This window comes from Bos mutus, chromosome 9, assembly GCF_027580195.1.
Source record: "Bos mutus isolate GX-2022 chromosome 9, NWIPB_WYAK_1.1, whole genome shotgun sequence".
NCBI lineage: Eukaryota > Metazoa > Chordata > Mammalia > Artiodactyla > Bovidae > Bos > Bos mutus.
This window is the reverse complement of record NC_091625.1, coordinates 76,032,293-76,052,180: the sequence shown is the minus strand read 5'-3', so window position 1 is coordinate 76,052,180 and position 19,888 is coordinate 76,032,293. Positions and strand designations below refer to the sequence as shown.

General features: G+C 41.1%; 1 protein-coding gene across 6 annotated transcripts in view; it reads right to left on the bottom strand.

Moving 5' to 3' along the window:
* The window catches only part of ARFGEF3 (ARFGEF family member 3), a 178,387-nt gene that overhangs the window by 70,304 nt on the left and 88,195 nt on the right, over positions 1–19,888 (bottom strand). For 4 of the 6 annotated variants that reach the window (XM_070376749.1, XM_070376752.1, XM_070376751.1 and 1 more), the window contains 4 exons: positions 17,652–17,730; positions 9,623–9,727; positions 8,418–8,751; positions 413–525 (listed from right to left, as the gene is read on the bottom strand). In XM_070376749.1, coding sequence (XP_070232850.1) covers positions 413–525; positions 8,418–8,751; positions 9,623–9,727; positions 17,652–17,730 — 631 coding nt within the window. The remainder of the gene's footprint in view (positions 1–412; positions 526–8,417; positions 8,752–9,622; positions 9,728–17,651; positions 17,731–19,888) is intronic. The other 2 variants (XM_070376750.1, XM_070376754.1) reach the window with 1 other exon arrangement.

Here is a 19,888-nt window from a genome sequence, read left to right as displayed (position 1 = left end):
TAGGATAGTATGGACCTTCCTTTATTCAAGAAATGTATTTCTGAAGAGATCCATGTGACTACAACTATTACAAATCAGATAATATTCCATTTCCAAGAGGGACTCTATGGAAAGGAATCATATAGCTATAACATATTAAGTCAAAAAGTTTTTCCCCAAAATAAGCCCAATGAAGAATTTCTGTACAATTTGTACACTGGCTTTTCTCTAAGTCAATATGAAAATATGGAAAGTTATATGATTACAATAAACTGAGATAAGACTTCTCCTCTGGCTTTCAGGTACATTACTACATAGTCATATCTCATATAACAGATTCATATAATTTCAGGAACTTAGAAACAACGTTAAGAATATTCAGAGAAGCAGTCTTCACCAAGCAATAAAGATCCAAAAGGAGAACATATCATACAGTTTGAGAAGATCCAGATGAGACTTTCTTTTTGAAATTGATCTTTTTCTCGAGTCAGGTTCAGTGGAGCTGGGTCCTGCCAAATCACAGAGACGCTTTGGGCTCCCAAGTAGCTTTAAGCATATGGGGAAAAAATAACAGAAAAGTGAATATCATAAAAAAGCACGAGAACTGTGAGATCAAATAAACATATATGTTCTGTCTTGAGTGATATGGTCTAAGGAGAAAACACAATTTGGAATTCAAATCTTAATAAATCTGACTTTAGTGTTCTCCTTGACTTGGAATACCCATTGGGTCCCCAGCTCCCCAGTTTAGGACCAGCTTAGACAAAGAATATCCCTTGAGGGAGTGCTTCAAAGTTTTTTATATCACAGAACTAGAAAGCACCTACGCCTATGTTCTTTAGTAAGACTGGCCTATAATTTAACTTTTCTATCCTCTCCCTGCCTTATTTTGCTATGAAACTGACTAGCTTCAAAAACTGAATTAAGAAGTATACCCTTCTATTACCTGGGGAAGTTCATGTATTATTAGAACTACCTGTTCTTTGAATGTTGGTATAACTTGTTTCTCAAGCTGTATGGGGCCACTAATTTCTTCTGAATGGAAAGGTATTAACTACTGATTCAATTTTTTTAAAGATGATAATACTACTTAGGTCCTCAATTTCTCTTTGAATCAATTTTGTTTTAAGTTGCATTATTTCCTAGGGACTTATCTATTTTATCTAAGTTTTCAAATTTAATGGTCTAAAGTTGCCTTAATACCTTTGTTCATTTCTTTAACATTTGTAACATCTATGGTCATATGCCCTTTTTAAAAATTCTTATTTTTGTTTATTTTTACCTATTTTAGAATTTTGAATTCTTCTGTTAGTATTTTCAGAGTCCTGGCATGTTTTACTTTATTGATTCACTATATTGTGTTTGCTTTTAATCACATTACTTAATGCAAAAGGGCAAAGTGACTATCTGAGGAGGCCTTACAAATAGCTGAGAAAAGAAGAAAAGCAAAAAGTAAAGGAGAAAGGGAAAGATATACCCAACTAAAGGCAGAATTCCAGAGAATAGCAAGGAGATATAAGAAAGGCTTCTTAAGTGAACAATGCAAAGAAACAGAGGAAAACAATAGAATGGGGAAGACTAGCGATCTCTTCAAGAAAATTGGAGATACCAAGGGAACATTTCACGCAAGATGGGCACAATAAAGGACAGAAATGGCAAAGACCTAACAGAAGCAGAAAAGATTAGGAAGAGGTGGCAAGAATACACAGAAGAACTATACAAAAATGTCTTAATGACCTGAATAACCACAATGGTGTGGTCACTCACCTGGAGCCAGACATCCTGGAACGTGAAGTCAAGTGGGCCTTAGGAAGCATTACTATGAACAGAGCTAGGGGAGGTGATGGAATTCCAGCTGAGCTATTTTAAATCCTAAAAGATAACGCTATGAAAGTGCTGCACTCAATATGCCAAAATTTGGAAAACTCAGCAGTGGCCATAGGACTGGAAAAGGTCAGTTTTCATTACAATCCCAAAGAAAGGCAACACAAAAGAATGTTCATACTACCATACAATTGCGCTCATTTCACATGCTAGCAATGTCATGCTCGAAATCCTTCAAGCTACGCTTCAACAGTATGTGAATTGAGAAATTCCAGATGTACAAGCTGGATTTAGAAAAGGCAGAGGAACCAGAGATCAAATAGCCAACATCCCTTGGATCACAGAAAAAACAAGGGAATTCCAGAAAAACATCTACTTTTGTTTCATTGACCACGCTAAAGCCTTTGACTGTGTGGATCACAACAAACTGTTGAAAATTCTTAAAGAGATGGGAATAACAAACCAGCTTACCTGTCTCCTGAGAAACCTGTATGCAGGTCAAGAAGCAATAGTTAGAACCAGACATGGAACAACAGACTGGTTCAAAATTGGGAAAGGAGTATGTCAACACTGTATATTATCATCCTGCTTATTTAACTTATATGCAGAGTACATAATGCAAAATGCTGGGCTGGATGAATCACAAGCTAGAATCAAGACTGCCAGGAGAAATATCAACAACCTCAGATATGCAGATAAAACCACTCTAATGGCAGAAAGTGAAGAGGACTTAAAGAACCTCTTGATCAAGGTGAAAGAGGAAACTGAAAAAGCTGGCTTAAAACTCAGCACTCAAAAAACTAAGATCATGGCATCTAGTCCCATCACTTCATGGCAAATAGGGAAAAAGTGGAAACAGTGACAGATTTTATTTTCTTGGGCTCCAGAATCACTGCGGACAGTGACTGTAGCCATGAAATTAAAGGATGTTTGCTCCTTGGAAGAAAAGCCATGTCAAACTTAGCATATTAAAAAACAGAGACATCACTTTGCTGGCAAAGGTCCATATAGTCAAAGCTATACTTTTCCCAGTGGTCATATACGGATGTGAGAATTGGACCATAAAGAAGGCTGAGTGCTGAAGAATTGATGCTTTCAAACTGTGGTGCTGGAGAAGACTCTTGGGAGTCCCGCGGACAGCAAGGAGGTCAAATTAGTCAATCCTAAAGGAAATCAGTCCTGAATATTCATTGGAAGGACTGATGCTGATGCTCCAATACTTTGTCCACCTGATGCAAAGAGCCAACTCATTGGAAAAGACTCTGATGCTGAGAAAGATTTAGGGCAAGAGAAGGGGACAACAGAAAGGTGAGATGATTGTATGGGATCATCAACTCAATGGACATGCGTTTGAGCAAACTCTGTAAGATAGTGAAGAATGTATGTACTGCAGTTCTTGGGGTGGCAAAGAGTTGAAAAGGACTTAACAACAATTCTAGTCTTTCTTTTGAGTTTTTAAAAAATTTAAGCTCTTCCTTTCCAAACTACCTAAGTTGGAGAATTAGAACATTAATTTTAGACTTTCTATTTTTTGAGGTAAGTCATTGAAGCCATAGATATCCTTTTATGCACTGTTTTGGCTATATCTTACAAGTTCTCATACAGGATTTTCATAATTTTTTCATTCAAATGTATTTTTGTTTCTATATGGTAGACATCTGTACAGAAAATTTCAATTTGAGGCTAAGTTAAAGAAAGATTGATTAATCAAGTACATTGAAGCAGACATCCTACTATTACGTTATTTTCAAAATGACTTATATTTGCAAGATAAAGTATATTAAGTAGAAAAAATTACATGTTTTGCTTCTTCAAAATTCCTTTCTTCTGCCAGAAATTGGGAACGTCTCTCTTGGAGGCACAAACATGAAGCTTCCACGTTTTTTTGTCATCAAGAAAGGAGCAATATTACAGAGATCAAGGCAGTTTCTCTTTCTCTCTCTCCATCTGTCTACCTGCCAGACCTGCAGCCAAGTGAAGTGGCTATGCCTCTGAGCCTCTAGCTGTCCCATCTCTTGTTAGAAGGATAAGTGCCTTTCAGGGGCACAAGAGTGGGAAATCTGACTCTCTCTTGGGATCCCATTACACTCCCTAATCCAACTTTACCAGGAATAAATCAGATGACATATTTGAATTCTCACATTAATCTTGTGTTTATTTCTCAGGTGCTTCAGAGTCTGGAGGGAAAGGAAATAGAGTTTTGGAGAACTCTCAACAAATACTTAAAGAAAAGCAAGACTTGTTTAATTTCAGCTTCTTCTGGTGGGAATGAGGAATTGGTGTCAGTGGCTAGGGTGTCACAAGTCTGATAAAGACTAGGGCTTCCTTCTAAAGCTGAAACGTGGGGGAGAGAAAAGGAAGCAAGGTGTTCTTTTCGGTTATGAAATGTTTTGGGTGGGGGGAATAGAAGCAAAAAAAGAAAATGTATTTTGAAAAACAAAATGTCCTGTATGCCTTTGATTAATAAGCACACAGCACACATGGCAGAGAGACGAATTAGAGAGAGAACGGCAAATAATGTACCAGACGTTCAAACTCCACAAGAGCAAACAAACATCCTGGGTGCCCAGGGGTTTCCTTTGTATGCCTGAGCCCTGCACATTTTGGTATCTAGGTTACCAGCCTTCCCAAATTACTGGTTTTGCCATAGTAAGTGGAGGCGATGCTCGTGAGAACAACCTGGCCCACGTGAGTATGTTGTGCTCCGCGGGGCAGCACGGCCTGGACACACTACCCTGGTGTCAATTACAGCCTCACTTAGCAAATTGACCGTGGGGAGCTAGCAAATCCATGAAGAGGGGAACACGGAACTGATTTCCTTTGCAGTACTAAGGAAGCTATTATAGAAAGTGCATTGAGAACTATACACCTCGTAGGCAAAGTATTTACTTAGAATTCAGCTGTCGAGTGGCTCTACCCTGGGCAACGATAACTCCAGTGCCTGTCATCTCTGTATACTTGCTTTTTGTATGCTCACTTAGTCATGTCTGACTCTTTGCCACCCCATGGACTGTAGCCCACCAGGCTTCTCTGTCCATGGGATTTTACAGGCGAGAATACTGGTGTGGGTTGCCATTTTCTTCTCCAGGGGATCTTCCCGACCCAAGGGATCTAACCCTGGTCTCTTGCATCTCCTGCATTGGCAGGCAGATTGTTTACTGCTCGCATCACCTGGGAAGTTCTGAGGGGGAAAGAAAGGATGCTGTTGCTTCAAAACACCCTCTGCAGATATTCTGTCTTCAGGTCAGAATATTGAACACTTGAATATCAAAATGTATTGAACACTTATTCTTATTCAAGGACAGTAGTGTTAGATATCAAAGGAAACACAGAAAACAATGTATACAAAACCACGTTTAGGGAGACAAGAGGCTTGTTCCACATGGTATTGTGGAGCAGTCAGAGTGATGAGGCATTATAATCAATTGCTAAATGGTGGAACAAGATTTAGAGAAGAGTGAAATCACTGGTCTGAGGAAGCAGAGTCATAAAAGAGAAAGATTTTGACAGAAAGGCAGTTGTAATTAGAATATCTGGGTTTATATTTTAGTCATATTGCTCACAAGGACTTTGGGGGAGTAAACCTCTCTTCAAGAAGCCTCAGTATCCCAATCTGGAAAATGGGAGCAATATTATCTCCCTAAAGAAGTCTGTAAATAAGCTAATGTGAAGTGCCAGCAGAGTCTGTCTAGCTTACTGTGATCCACCATTTCACTATGTTAAGTGGAAGTGGCCAATGGGCACAGAGCAGGGGGAGCTGGAATAGAAGCAGGAAAGTAGAAACTGAACAAAGCAGGATGGAATGAGGGTGCATCCTGGGAAATGATGGGAAATGAGGATGATGATGGAAGGGTCTGGAAACTGGGCAGAGTATTTTAGACTTGATGGGAGAGGCAACATGCGCCACTGGAGAGTGGAAAAATTAACAGTGGCCATTTACGAATATAGTGAGAAGTGCTAGTTGCTCAGTCACGTCTAACTCTTTGTGACCCCACAGACGGTAGTCTGCCAGGCTCCTTTGTCCATGGAATTCCCTAGGCAAGAATACTGGAATGGACAGTCATTCCCTTCTCCAGGGGATCTTCCTGACCCAGGGATCAAACCAGAGTCTCCTGCATTGCAGGTAGATTCTTTACCATCTGAGCCACCTGGGAAGCCCATCCAGGAAAATAAAAGGGAGAAAACACACAGGCAGGAGGCAAGGAGACCAACGTGAATGATTCGCTGCTTCGAGCAGGAGGTGATGAGAACCTGCTATCTTTAGCTCTCTGTACGTTTTTCTCTTCCTTTATGTTGTTGTTCAGTCACTAAGTTGTGTCTGATTCACTGCAACCCCCCGGACTGAAGCCCTCCCAGGCTCCCCTGTCCATGGAATTCTCCAAGCAAGAATACTAGAGTTGGCTGCCATGCCTTTCTCCAGGGGATCTTCCTGACCTAGGGATTGAACTCGGGTCTCCTGCAGTGCAGGTAGGTTCTTTACCATCTGAGCCACGAGGGAAGCTCATAAGCGCACCACATATTTGTTTATCACTTTAAATACTCACAAAGTACTTATACAAACTTTATGGCATTTTGAATTGGCAACCTTTGGCATACTGTCACTACGTAGCGAAAATAAACTGCTAAGTTCAGAGTTAAACGCTTTAGCTATGGTATCTAGCTGATGAGTGGCAGAGAGGGGATTCAAACCTTGACTCAGACCCAACTTCATGGAAAGGGTAGCTGAACCAGTGCCAGGAAAAGAGCTGCTGGAATCATCCGCATTGTAATATCAAAGTCCAGCCCAGTGATAAGTGTGTGTAGGGAAAGACCAGGGGCTTGGGTTCAGATGGAGATTTGTACCCTTTCTCTTTTTTAAGAAAGTTAATTTTATTTTTATTTATTTATTTGGTTGCATAGGGTCTTAGTTGCAGCATGTGGGCTCATCATTGCCCCTTGGGATGTGCGATCTTAGTTCCCCAACCAGGGATGGAACGCACATCCCCTATGGGAAGGCAGAGTCTTAACCACTGGACCACCAGGGAAGTGCCCGCCTTTTCTCTTTCTTTTGACCCTGGGCAAGTCATTTGACCCCTTGAAGTAGTTTCTTTGTGGGAGGGAAAATTCCTTTTTCCTGGCTTTATGTTTCTACGGGCAGGAACACCCAGTGGAATAGCATTCTGGGTCCTTCTCCTTTTCTCACTTCTTCCCAGTGGAGGGGGAGTGGCTGGTCTGACTGGTTAATTCAGGAGAAAGAGATGAGCATGCATGGTGGCCCCTTCTACTGTCCTCTTCCTGGAGATTGGCTAATTCAAAGAAAGTCCACCCTGTTCCTCCAGACGACAAGCTTCACAGGGGTGGGGGCAGGTTCCTAGGGGACGGTTGTTTGGGTGGTGGCCCCTGGTAGCTCAGTCCGTAAAGAATCTGCCTGCAATGCAGGAGACCTAGGTTCAATCCCTGGGTTGGGAAGATCCCTTGGAGAAGGAAATGGCTACCCACTCCAATATTCTTGCCTGGGGAATCCCATGGACAGCTACAGCCCAAGGGGTCACAAGAGTTGGACACGACTTAGTGACTAAATCACAAATGCTTCTGGTCTTATTGGCCTCCAAAGCTGCATTGTGTTCATCAACCGAGTGGTGACCAGATATCAAAGCTGTCCATTTGATCCCCTTGCCTGAAGCTCTGTTAGGGAAGACATTCTTCACTGGTATATAACCTCACAAAGTTATTATGAATATTAAAGATAATATATGTTAAATACTGGCATAAAGAAAAATGGTCATTACTTCTGTGGGTCCATAAATTTTCTTCATCAGCAATTAAACTTGGATTGTTCCTTCATTTCTGGAAACACTGGGTGAGAATTTCCATTTTTGATTACAGTCAAATCTCATGAAAACAACATCAGCAAGTCATTCAAATTAAGCTTTTTAAAAACTGGTGAGTAGCCAATACTGCTCAAGGTAATTTTGTTACACTGATTTTTTTGGTATCAGGTACCAAAACCCAGTGTGATTAAACCTTCATGGACAAGTTTACAGGTACAAAAAAGTTGATCACTTTTCTTTTTGGTTGAGAAGCAGAGGAATTCTTAAAGTATCCTCAAAATAGCTCCAATTCCTCCTCGAAATCATGAAGTGGCTCACTGGGACATATATCCTAAGCTGGACATCCTTTGTCTCATGACATGTGGGAGAAATAGGGCATAAGAAGGACTGGAGAACAGGGTCCCTTTTAGAAATCAGAGATCAGTAAAGCTCATTTTTGGATAATGTATAACCTGAGTATAAAATCATTTTGAAATCCAATTTTGGCAAAAGTGAATAAACACACACATCTGCACAGACAGTACCTTAGGGAGCAAACTGAAAGTTCAGCCTGGGTTCCAGTCAGATGCATGTGGCTCAAATTATCAAACGGCTTTGCTGCAGTGAGCATTTATCAACACCCCCTTAGCCCAACTCCCAGCACATGCCCACACAGCCTCCAGTGCTAAAGATACTATTATTGGATACTGCAGAGAAGCAATTAAGCTCCAGCAGATGATTGGCAAACGCTTTCTAAGTACTTCCTGTGCACAAGGTGCTCAGCCCCCACAACAAAGCTGGGGGTGTCCTTCACGGCCTCCCTACCTCTTTCATGATCTTGATGGCTTCCACACGGTGCTGGGGTGGGGGGTAGAGCAGCACACGGTGGTAGAGGGACTGCAACACGGGCTTCATGGAGTCCACCGACCCCACCAGCCGCACCAGCTCCGCCGCGATGTAGTAGATGGTCCGGGCCACTGGCCCACTCAGGGCTGGCGCTGTGGAGGAGCAGCCCGAACCCCGGCCGTGGTCGGAAACCCCAGGAGACACAGAGTCTGACTCGATGCTGGTACTCGTGCTGCTGCTGTGTGCAGAGGTGATGGTTTTATCATGAATCGGATTCCCCAGGATCACGATGAGAGCGGGGCAAAGGTTCTTCCTGAGAGGGGAGGAGAGGAAAGATCAGTTTCCCTTCAAGCCAGATCATGAAACATGAATACTGAGGGTAAATACCAGGTGCCCCAAAAATGACATGTAAGAGCTGGGCTCTTTACTGCCCCTTTTTCTGGCTACCTCCTGCTCCAGCATGTCCTGTCTCTCCATCACTCCTGGGGATAGCAACAGAATACTTTTCTTCATAATTCAAGCTGGGGTTAACTATATAAACTATCAAGAGAAGTATCAGAAAGCATCTTCTATGAAGAAAATGGACTCAAAGTGCTAAATGGCTTAGTGATAAAGTTTCATTTTATTATAAATAATGAAATTACTTATATTTCTCATTTGAGAAGTTAATTTAAAATTCTGACACATATCACACTGATACACAGCACTCAACTTTCTCCCTGTCAGATTAGCCCAGGAACCCAGAGCAACTTGCTGGCTGCCTGAGGGCCTTGTCATTTGTGTGAATCTCTGACTGTGATTAAGAGACTAGTTTGCAGGTTGAGATGGAGAGAGTACCAGGGTGAGGTTGCGAAGAAGGTTCAGTTATGGTGAAGGGGAACTCTCTCTCCTGTGCAATTCACTGGTGACTTTATATGATTTAGAACATAGGCTTTCATGATCTTAGATGTAAATAAAATGCAGGTGGGCCTTGGGAGGCATAGTTGGTCAAAATAATTATCCTTTACTCTCCGTAGCTTGGTCTGGTACATATAAGCAAAGCACTCTTTCCCTCTAATACATTTACACAGAAATGGAACAAGAGAGGCACAGATGCCATGGGAAGGGACCCACAGACCCAGCCGGACAGAGCGAGCCCCCGGGCCTAGCGCAGAGCCAGCGTGGGCATCAAGATGAGTCCTCACCAGATGAGGTCTGTGAAGCCTCGGTGCAGCTGCATGGAGGAGGAGGAGCTGCTGAGCACGGACAGGATGCACTCCAGGTACAGGAGCTGCAGCTGCTGGCTGTCACTGCGGGGAACAGAACCAACACACAAACACATCCAAAGTAAAGGGAAGATTAAAGAGGTGATGTGTGGGAAACACTTGAGAAAATGTTAGGCATCACAGAGTGTTAATCTGGGGGGAGGTTGGTAATGTCATGGGTTGCCTTCTGCTCCCCCCACTTCCATTTCACACTTTGAGGTCCTAATCCCTGGTACCTCAAAGATGGTCTTATTTGGAGGTGGGGTCTTTACACAGGCAATCAAGTTAAAGCAAAGCCATCAGGGTAGATCCTCACTCAACAGGATTGGTATCCTATGGTTTTTCCAGTAGTCATGTATGGATGTGAGAGTTGGACTATAAAGAAGGCTGAAAGTGTTAGTCACTCAGTCATGTTTGACTCTCTGTAACCCACCAGGTTCTTCTGTCCATGGAATTCTCCAAGCAGGAATACTGGAGTGGGTGGCCATTTCCTTCTCCAGGGGATCCTCCCCATCCAGGTACCGAACCTGGGTATCCTTCATTGCAGGCAGACTCTCTACCGACTGAGCCACCAGGGAAGTGCAAAGAAGGCTGAGTGCCAAAGAACTGATGCTTTCAAACTGTGGTGCTGGAGAAGACTCTTCAGAATCCCTTGAACAGCAAGATCAAACTGCTCAATCCTGAAGGAAATCAATCCTGAATATTCACTGGAAGAACTGATGCTGAAGCTCTAATTCTTTGGCCACCTGATGCAAACAGCCAATTAATTGGGAAAGACCCTGATGCTGGGAAAGACTGAAGGCAGGACGAGAAGGGGATGACAGAGGATGAGATGGTTGGATGGCATCATTGACTCAATGGACACAAGTTTGAACAAACTGTGGGAGATGGTGAGGGACAGGGAAGCCTGGCATGCTGCATTCGTGGGGTCTTGAAGAGTTGGACATGACTGAGGAACTAAACAATCATCTTCATAAAACAGGGAAATTTGGACACAGAAATACATATGGAGGGAAGACAATGTGAAGAGACAAGGGGAGTAGACGAGGAGTGAAGCCTCCCAGCTCTGAGAAGAAACCAACCCCGCTGACATTCTCATCTCCAGCCTCCAGAACCATAAGACAATGGATTTCTGTTATTAAAGCCACTTTTTTGTGATACACAGTTTGTGATACTTTGTTTTGGCAGCCCCAGCAAACCAATTAGGATGATTTTTCTGTAATAAACTTGATTTTTTAGAAGTTTTGATTTATAGAAAAATGTAGCATGGTACAGAATGTGGCCATATTTTACCCAGCCCTGTACGTGGTTTATCCTATTAGTAACATCTTACCATTAAAGAACAAATTAACAGTTACCATTAAGGAACAAATATTGATATATTGACTTAAGTCTACAGTTTACTCCAGAAATACTAAATTTTAATATATTTAATTGTCTAAATTTTTCAAGACACTATGTACTATGATATCTTTTAGATGGTTAATACTTTACTAACTTGCATTTGGCTTTTCTTCTTTATTTTTTTTTTTTAAATCACCAGTGTTTTTCAATGGACAAATTATTTTTCTCATAGTTATTACTATACAGTTCATTAGAACCAGATATTTTTAAAAAACATATAACTTTATGAGATGCACACTTTTATACCTGGACTAAATTTTCTGCCTAATCCACCAGAAAGTACTAAAATCCAAGTGGGTTGTCTTTCTGACCAATCATTTGACTCATTATTAAGAAAAATAATTAAATGCCCTATTAAAAAATGTCTTATCTTTCAAACTATCAGTTGATCATCACAAAACTAAAATAACCATAGACAATAAAAAGTCTCAACTTCTGAAATCACTGGAAATAAACCCAGAGAAAAGTTACAAGCAGTCAAGTTTCCCACGAGTACCTATCAGCAAAGCGTGCTGTAGCAATACGGCAACCCCAAGGCATAGGACTCAATGACAGAGACAGCTCATTGCCAAGGAAACTGGCCAGGAATCTCCTTGGAGACCGAATGCAGCTGCTTTTCTGTGGGCTGCTGCAGTCTGGCAAAATAAGTACTTGTGGCCTGGCACGAGTCACGTCATTAGAGGCACACCTTCCACGCAGGCCCTTCACTAGATATACGGATGTGTGTGCACAGGGTGTACATTTCATATTTGCCTGACAATAGGTGAAATCTGTGGAATGCACAGGGCAGAAAGGAGCCTAGAAACCAGCCAAGACTTTCAACACACAATAGGGAATATGCGCCCACTTAGGAGGCCTGTGAGTCACTCTGCCTGGCCTTTTGTTGGAGCAGGTTGAGTGTCTGCTGGTCTCACTCTTTGCTCGTCTCTGGATTTCCTCCAGGCTCAAGATACACAGAGAACAGCTCCTGTAGGTGACAGGGGTCCATGAAGAAGAAGCAGGGCAGACCCGGCACCACACCCTCAGTCTCTGGAGTTCTTAAAATTGGTTTTGTTTTGAGCTGTTTTGACTTTACCTCCCTTAGAAACAGATTCAAATTTAGCTAGAAAAAGAAGAGAGAGTTAATTGCATAGGAGTGGAATGGAATTAGAATGTGCAATATGAAGGTCACCCTTGCCTCACTGATTCCTCTCTGACATTCTGTTCTGGGAAGAGAGGGAAGTGGGAGACCAACAAGCAGAGAATGAAGAAATATATTCCTAAGCACAGTGATTCTCCCCCAAATTCTTAGATTTAAACAGCATTGTCTAACTCAATCTGCCTAATAGAGTGTTCTATTAATACCACATCTCCAAGGCATGTGAGTTAACCTGTATGCCTGAAAGCATTTTCTGAATACTCCTAGGAGACCGAACATATCATGAGTATATATCCCTATAAAGCTAAAGACCCAGGAGGTATACAAGCACTAATTTTGGAAATGGATATTGAGAGAGGAAGTAATGACCTGCCTCTTGAGAAACCTGTATGCAGGTCAAGAAGCAACAGTTAGAACTGGACATGAAACAACAGACTGATTCCAAATAGGAAAAGGAGTACGTCAAGGCTGTATATTGTCACCCTGCTTATTTAACTTATATGCAGAGTACATCATGAGAAACGCTGGGCTGGAGGAAGCACAAGCTGGAATCAAGATTGCTGGGAGAAATATCAATAACCTCAGATATGCAGATGACACCACCCTTATGGCAGAAAGTGATGAAGAACTAAGGAGCCTCTTGATGAAAGTGAAAGAGGAGAGTGAAAAAGTTGGCTTAAAGCTCAACATTCAGAAAACTAAGATCATGGCATCTGGTCCCATCACTTCATGGCAAATAGATGGGAAAACAGTGAAACAGTGGCTGACTATTTTTCTGGGCTCCAGAATCACTGAAGATGGTGACTGCAGACATGAAATTAAAAGACGTTTACTCCTTGGAAGGAAAGTTATGACCATCCTACACAGCATATTCAAAAGCAGAGACATTACTTTGTCAACAAAGGTCCATCTAGTCAAGGCTATGGTTTTTCCAGTAGTCATGTATGGATGTGAGAGTTGGACTATAAAGAAGGCTGAGCACTGAAGAATTGATGCTTTTGAACTGTGGTTTTGGAGAAGACTCTTGAGAGTCCCTTGGACTGCAAGGAGATCCAACCAGTCCATCCTAAAGGAGATCAGTCCTGGGTGTTCATTGGAAGGACTGATGTTGAAGCTGAAACTCCAATACTTTGGCCACCTGATGCGAACAGCTGACTCATTTGAAAAGACCCTGATGCTGAAAGATTGAGGGCAGGAGGAGAAGGAGACGACAGAGGATGAAATGGTAGGATGGCATCACCGACTCAATGGACATGGGTTTGGGTAGACTCTGGCAGTTGGTGATGGACAGGGAGGCCTGGCGTGCTGTGGTTCATGGGATCATAAAGAGTCAGACACAACTGAGTGACTGAACTGAATGAACTGAATGACCATAGAAGCTGAAGCTGAAACTCCAATACTTTGGCCACCTGATGCGAAGAACTGACTCATTGGAAAAGACCCTGATGCTGGGAAGGATTGAAGGCAGGGAGAAGGGAACGACAGAAGATGAGATGGTTGGATGGCATCACTGACTTGATGGACATGAGTTTGAGTAAGCTCCAGGAGTTGGTGATGGATGGAAGCCTGGTGTGCTGCAATCCATGGGGTTGCAAAGAGTTGGACACGACTGAGTGACTGAACTGAACTGAATGACCGTAGTGTGATTTCAGACAAAGAACCTATTTAGAAGTTAGAAGAGGTGTCAAGATTAGCCAACAGAAAATAAAAGGACTTAAAGCAATAAAATCAGAAGAAACTATACAGATATGAAAACCTAACAAAGAAAACTAAACCACCAGAGTGAGGGCAGCCAAGGGCATGGTATCATCTGATTAGGTGGTCTAAAGGTCTCCCAGTGAAGCTGCACTAAACCTGCTATAGCTCAGCTTCTACAGCAACAGAACCCCTGTCGTAGGGCACTGCAGTCATGATGGGAAAGACCGCAACCAAACAAGTCTCTAGAGGCAGAATTATGGTAAGGAAATTGCTTTGAAAAACCAAGCAAGACTATGAGAATCCTATTAAAAAAAAATCATTAAGCTCTATAACAATATGCCTAAAGGCACCTTTGATCCAATATTCAATGAGAAATCCTAGAAAACACATGTGTGTCACATGAGTTATTTTTTTCCATTTAAAGCCTATCATTTAGTTACATGATTGAGACATGTTTCCATTTTTCAGTGACTGATAGAAATGTATGACCTTTAGTTTCTAATACACGTATGTGAACATTTGTGATGTTTATGCAATGTATTTTTCTAACAATCTACAGTCCAAATTTCTAATGTAAGACACTCCTAAATCCACTGTAAACCAGCATTAGCACTGATAATTCTGAAAGCAAACAAGCTTTTTAGAGCTAATAGTTATCAAATATTTATTATGTGCTGTGCAGCAAAAAAGATTCCACTTATACAAGTACTTCCTCGAAGATATTGATCTGAATGTCTTTAATAATAATTACACAATAAGCATTACTTAGGACTGTTTAAGGTAAACTAGGTCATATGGTTGCCCTACAGTAGAGGTCCCTGTAGGGGACATTAGAGGCATTCAGGTTTTAAAGACCATGAACTGAACCCCAGATGCCAGGCAGGGCCTTACTGGACTTTGCTAAAAGCTCATTCTGGACCAACAAACAATGGTATCATTTACAGACCCATAGATTCATTCTCACTTATCTTGATGACTATTTTTAAATTTATTAATGGCATAATTACCTTGAGCTATTATTAGCACTTTTGTAGCACTTAAAATTCTTAGATTTTTCCCTAAACAAACTACTCAGGAAAAAAAAGGTTCACTTCTTTGTTTTCCCTTGGCAGCTCAGTAATGAACATAGCTTTTATATTTTCAAAGTTTTGGTGGTCTTTGGTTTATTTTCTGACAATGCTAAGACCTGAGATGGGGGGGTGGGCCAAGAAGAATTCTTGACAGCTGGCAATAGCCAGCTGTGTGTTCCCCTGGGAAACATCAACAATTGCACAGAATGTTAATATCAGATGAGGACTCTTTAAGATGATGATGGAACAAGATGAAAGCAATCTATAATCACATCTGAACAGAAATTTTAAAAAAATCTGTACAATTACAAAAATGACCAAATATCACCCTCCCCTGTAAGCGACCCTTGCTGATTCTCCAGTGACAACTCTGGCTCCCATCTAGCCCTCTTGTCTAGATGACGACAGCTGGGTTGGCCAAAAAGTTCATATGGGTTTTCCTGTAAGATTTTATGGAAAAACCCAAGGGAGCTTTTTGGCCAACTCAATAGGATGTTCAATGCTAGAATTGCCCCTCACTTTCTGACAGTGCCCAATTCTTGAACAGAACATCCAAGTCCTTTAATCCACCTGATATTACCCAACTCAGGTACAAATCCTGTAACAATTCCTAACACCCACCCTTTTACTGGATGCCCCATCATTCCTCATAGTGTACAGGCTCCCTTGCTATAGCAAGTTAATAAACCTAATTCTGTTTATTCTGATCTTGGTGGGCACTGACAATCTTTTAGGTTAATTTTCTAGCTTAATCCATACAAAAGCCCTAGAATATTTTATATTACTAATATTACATATTACTATTATGATTATAATGCAAATTAACAATATATTGAACTGTGTTATAATCAAGTATATTAAAATATTACTAGTATACTATTACAATATTATGGTATACTTCGATATTATTATTCAGTTCAGTTACTAAGTCGTGTCTGACTCTTTGCAACCCCATGAATCGCAGCACACCAGGCCTCCCTGTCCATCACCATCTCCCAGAGTTCACTCAAACTCATGTCCATCGAGTGAGTCAGTGATGCCATCCAGCCATCTCATCCTCTGTCGTCCCCTTCTCCTCCTGCCCCCAATCCTCCCAGCATCAGAGTCTTCCAATGAGTCAACTCTTCACATGAGGTGGCCAAAGTACTGGAGTTTCAGCTTTAGCATCATTCCTTCCAAGTAACACCCAGGGCTGATCTCCTTTAGAATGGACTGGTTGGATCTCCTTGCAGTCCAAGGGACTCTCAAGAGTCTTCTCCAACATATTATTAATATAAAATAACATGATAATAACAACTAATTAGAGGATATATAAACTTAGGGTGGTTGAGATCTCTGATCAAAGTCAAGGCTAGTGAGGAGTAAAACACGGGTTTTTTAACTCCGGTAATCCAACAAAACTGGAGAAGGAAATGGCAATCCACTCCAGTACGCTTGCCTGGAAAATTCCATGGACTGGACACAGAGAGTCAGACACAACTGAGTGACTAACACGATCCAACAAAAATAATGCAGTTGAACCAACAGTAAACAAACTGTGATTTATCATAGCATTAGTCACTCAGTTGTGTCAGACTCTTTGCAACCCCATGGACTGCAGCACACCTGACTTCCCTGTCCTTCACTATCTCCTGGAGTTTGCTCAAACTTCTGTTCATTGAGTAGGTGATGCTATCCAACCATCTCATCCTCTGTTACTCCTTTCTCCTGCCTTCAATCTTTCCCAGCATCAGGGTCTTTTCCAATGAGTCAGTTCCTCGCATCAGGTGGCCAAAGTGTTGGAGCTTCAGCTTCAGTCCTTCCAATGAATATTTGGGTTGATTTCCTTTAGAACTGACTGGTGGTTGGATCTCCTTGTAGTCCAGGGGACTCTCAAGAGTCTCTATAATGGGATTGTTTCTCCCAGCTCATGACAATACATAAAATTCTACAGCAAAACCTTCTGAATTATCCAATGTCTAGTTTTCATTAAACAGTAATATGTCTTTTCCATTTCAAAGGGCACTTCAGAATCCTACTGTGTTGCAGTTAATTATATGTGTATCTGGTAGAGGTTTTCATCTCAACTTGGCAAATCTGGCCTTTTTATGATTTGTCTTTACTACAAATGCATAAGTTATCAACTTACTGCCTGGAGAGCTGGGGCAATGAACATCACAGATAACCTAATACCACTGATTAAACTGGCATGCAAATAAATGACAAGTATATAAAAGTCAGAATAACACAGTCTTTTAAAAGATAAGTGAGCGAGCTCACAGGCTCAGGAGATGTCAGAAAAAAATAAAAAATGACCACCCAGGCCAATCCTGCCATTTAGTAAAGGAGGAGAAAGGTCCAATAGTTTGATAAGAAGGCTCATTTAGAGTCATACACCTGGGATGAGCCAGGTTAGGACTAGCCCTCACATAGCTCTTAGCCAACATTCTTTCCACTAACCTCCATTAGAAATTTGCATCCTTCAGTAATCATGTTTGACTAAGTGGGCTTGCCCAAGATCACTGAATACACTTCTCAGGAATGACGGTGAATTTACGAATGGCAGGAGGCGGGGAAACCACTGTCCCTGTACTCTGCAACTCTAAGTGATGCTATGGGCAAAAGTTCGTTCAGAAGTAGGCCCTGAGCAGACCAGAGCACCAGTGTTGAAGGCACTTACTTGATGGCAGCTTGGAGCTTCTCACACAGAACAGTGAGCACGGAGACAAGGTCATCACAGAGGGACTCTACTGTTGACCCTTCAAAGAGAGGAGGCGACAGGCATTAGACATCGGCAGCAGAGCACTACAGGCTTACTCAACACTCCTTCCCATCCTCTGCTTTAGATACTTTCAACTGAAAAGATGATTTTCAGATGCTGAGCCTTCCTCAGGCCACCGAAAGCATCAGAGAGAATTAAATATCATCATTCCTTTCCAAGGTAAGACACTCAAAAGATAATCCAGGAAGGAAATACGAAACTATTAACTATAAGTAAAGTTCATTCACACTTAACGAAAGAAGATTTGGTTAATTTAAGAAACAACACAATTGATAACAATTTTCTCAATATTTAGGCCAGCAGACTATACATGTATCCCTTATTCTGATATCTTGAATTTCTGGGTCTTTTGAGCAGACTTGAGTTGTATCCTAGAGAGATAATCTACAGTGGCATGAAAGAAAGATGGACTTTTCAAACTAGGAAACTAGGGAAAGGGGCAAAATAAGTTAGTCACCATCTCTACCTATTTCAGCTATTTGTCCCAGCGTCCTCAGGGTACACGGCCTTTGTTGTTAAAGGAGCAACAGTCAGTGTCAGAAAAAATAATTTTCCCTCCAAACACGTTCATGTCCAGAATCTAGCAACAAAACTCCCACAGAATTGTACTGGAAAAAGACTGAACTTCAGAATCTGTTCAAGTACTGGTCTACAGCTTGTTGACTGCATGAGCTTGGGTAAGCTTCAGTTTTGCTTCAATTAAGCTTAAGTTTTGCCTTTGGCAAGTGGGGTTCAATAATGTCTCAGCACTGCTAGGCCAAGGAAAGTAACAAGTGGAAGCATCTGCTTTTTTAAAATAAAAACCTGTGGAGATCTATACAAATGTGGCCAAGTATTTGAGGAATGTATAAATGCATGAATGAATGACCATGAGGTCAAAGAAGAGGGAAAAAAAAAAATGCCAGGAGTGTAAGAAGAAAAATAAAATTGAAAGATGGCAGGGAAATGAGAAATGGCTGATCCTCAGAATTTAAGATCTTAAATGCAAAAAAAAAAAAAAAAAGTTGAGAAATGATAAAGTGCAATGATAAAAGACAGTTTAAAATAAATGAAACCCATAAGGAATCCTGAAATTTAATTTTAGGTAAATTTCAAATTGAGTCCATCAATTTTTTACTGATACAATATTTAAATATGCATGCTTAACCAAGAGAACTTTGATCTCTTTTTTAGTTTATAAAATCATCCTATATTAAAGTGAAAACATTGTGGGAACTGCAATAATCAAAAGAGATGAAAAATCTTGGCTCATACCACTAAGAGCTTTAAAAGGTGAAAAGACGCTGCAATACTTGTAGCCCAAGAATACAGGGAAGTGTGACAAAAACACACTCAAGCAATGCTTTAAAAGAAAATGATCTAAAGCAGTAATTTCCTTTCATTTATTCTTTTTCTCCTATTTGTGGTTGTTTAGCTACTTCTTTTTCTTCCTTACATTTCCTTTTTCCTTTTCTCTCTACCCTACCCCTTTCTTCCATTAACTGGCAAAAATATCAAAGTAAAAATTTTTTTTTAACACTTAAAAAAAATATTTATTTGACTGCACCAGGTCTTAGATGTGGCGCTTGGGATCTTCAGTCAGGGACTGAACCCGGGCCCCTGTATTGGGAGTGTAGGCTCTTAGCCACTGGACCACTATGCAAGTACCCTCAACACTTTAAAAATTACTGAATAAAATCCTAGATAAAACTGATATTTTAGTTTTTCAATCAGATGATTTGAATTCTTCATCTCTTTTACGGAAAACAATACCATCAAACATTTTTAAGAAAGCAAAGTGCTTGTCTATTATAGTGGATATTTTTTCCTTTCCTATGAATCAGAATGAAAGTTCCTTACCTTGATTTCATTTGCTACTTAAACCTGGCTGTCTGTCCTTCCCTGTGAGATGACTTATTTTTCATAACAAAACTTCATAAACATCCAGGTGTAATAGCATTTGGTGCCAGTCAGGTTTCTACCATTTTGTATTCCAGTTCTCATTTTAACAGTTAATGAACCTGACTTCATGAAGAGTAAAGTAACTACAAAACCAGCCTCCAACAGGAAGGTGTGTGAAGTTAATTTCCCTGGCACAGTTGGAACAGGAACAGGTATGGCTGGCACAGGATGTAGGAACAGAAGGAAACAATGGC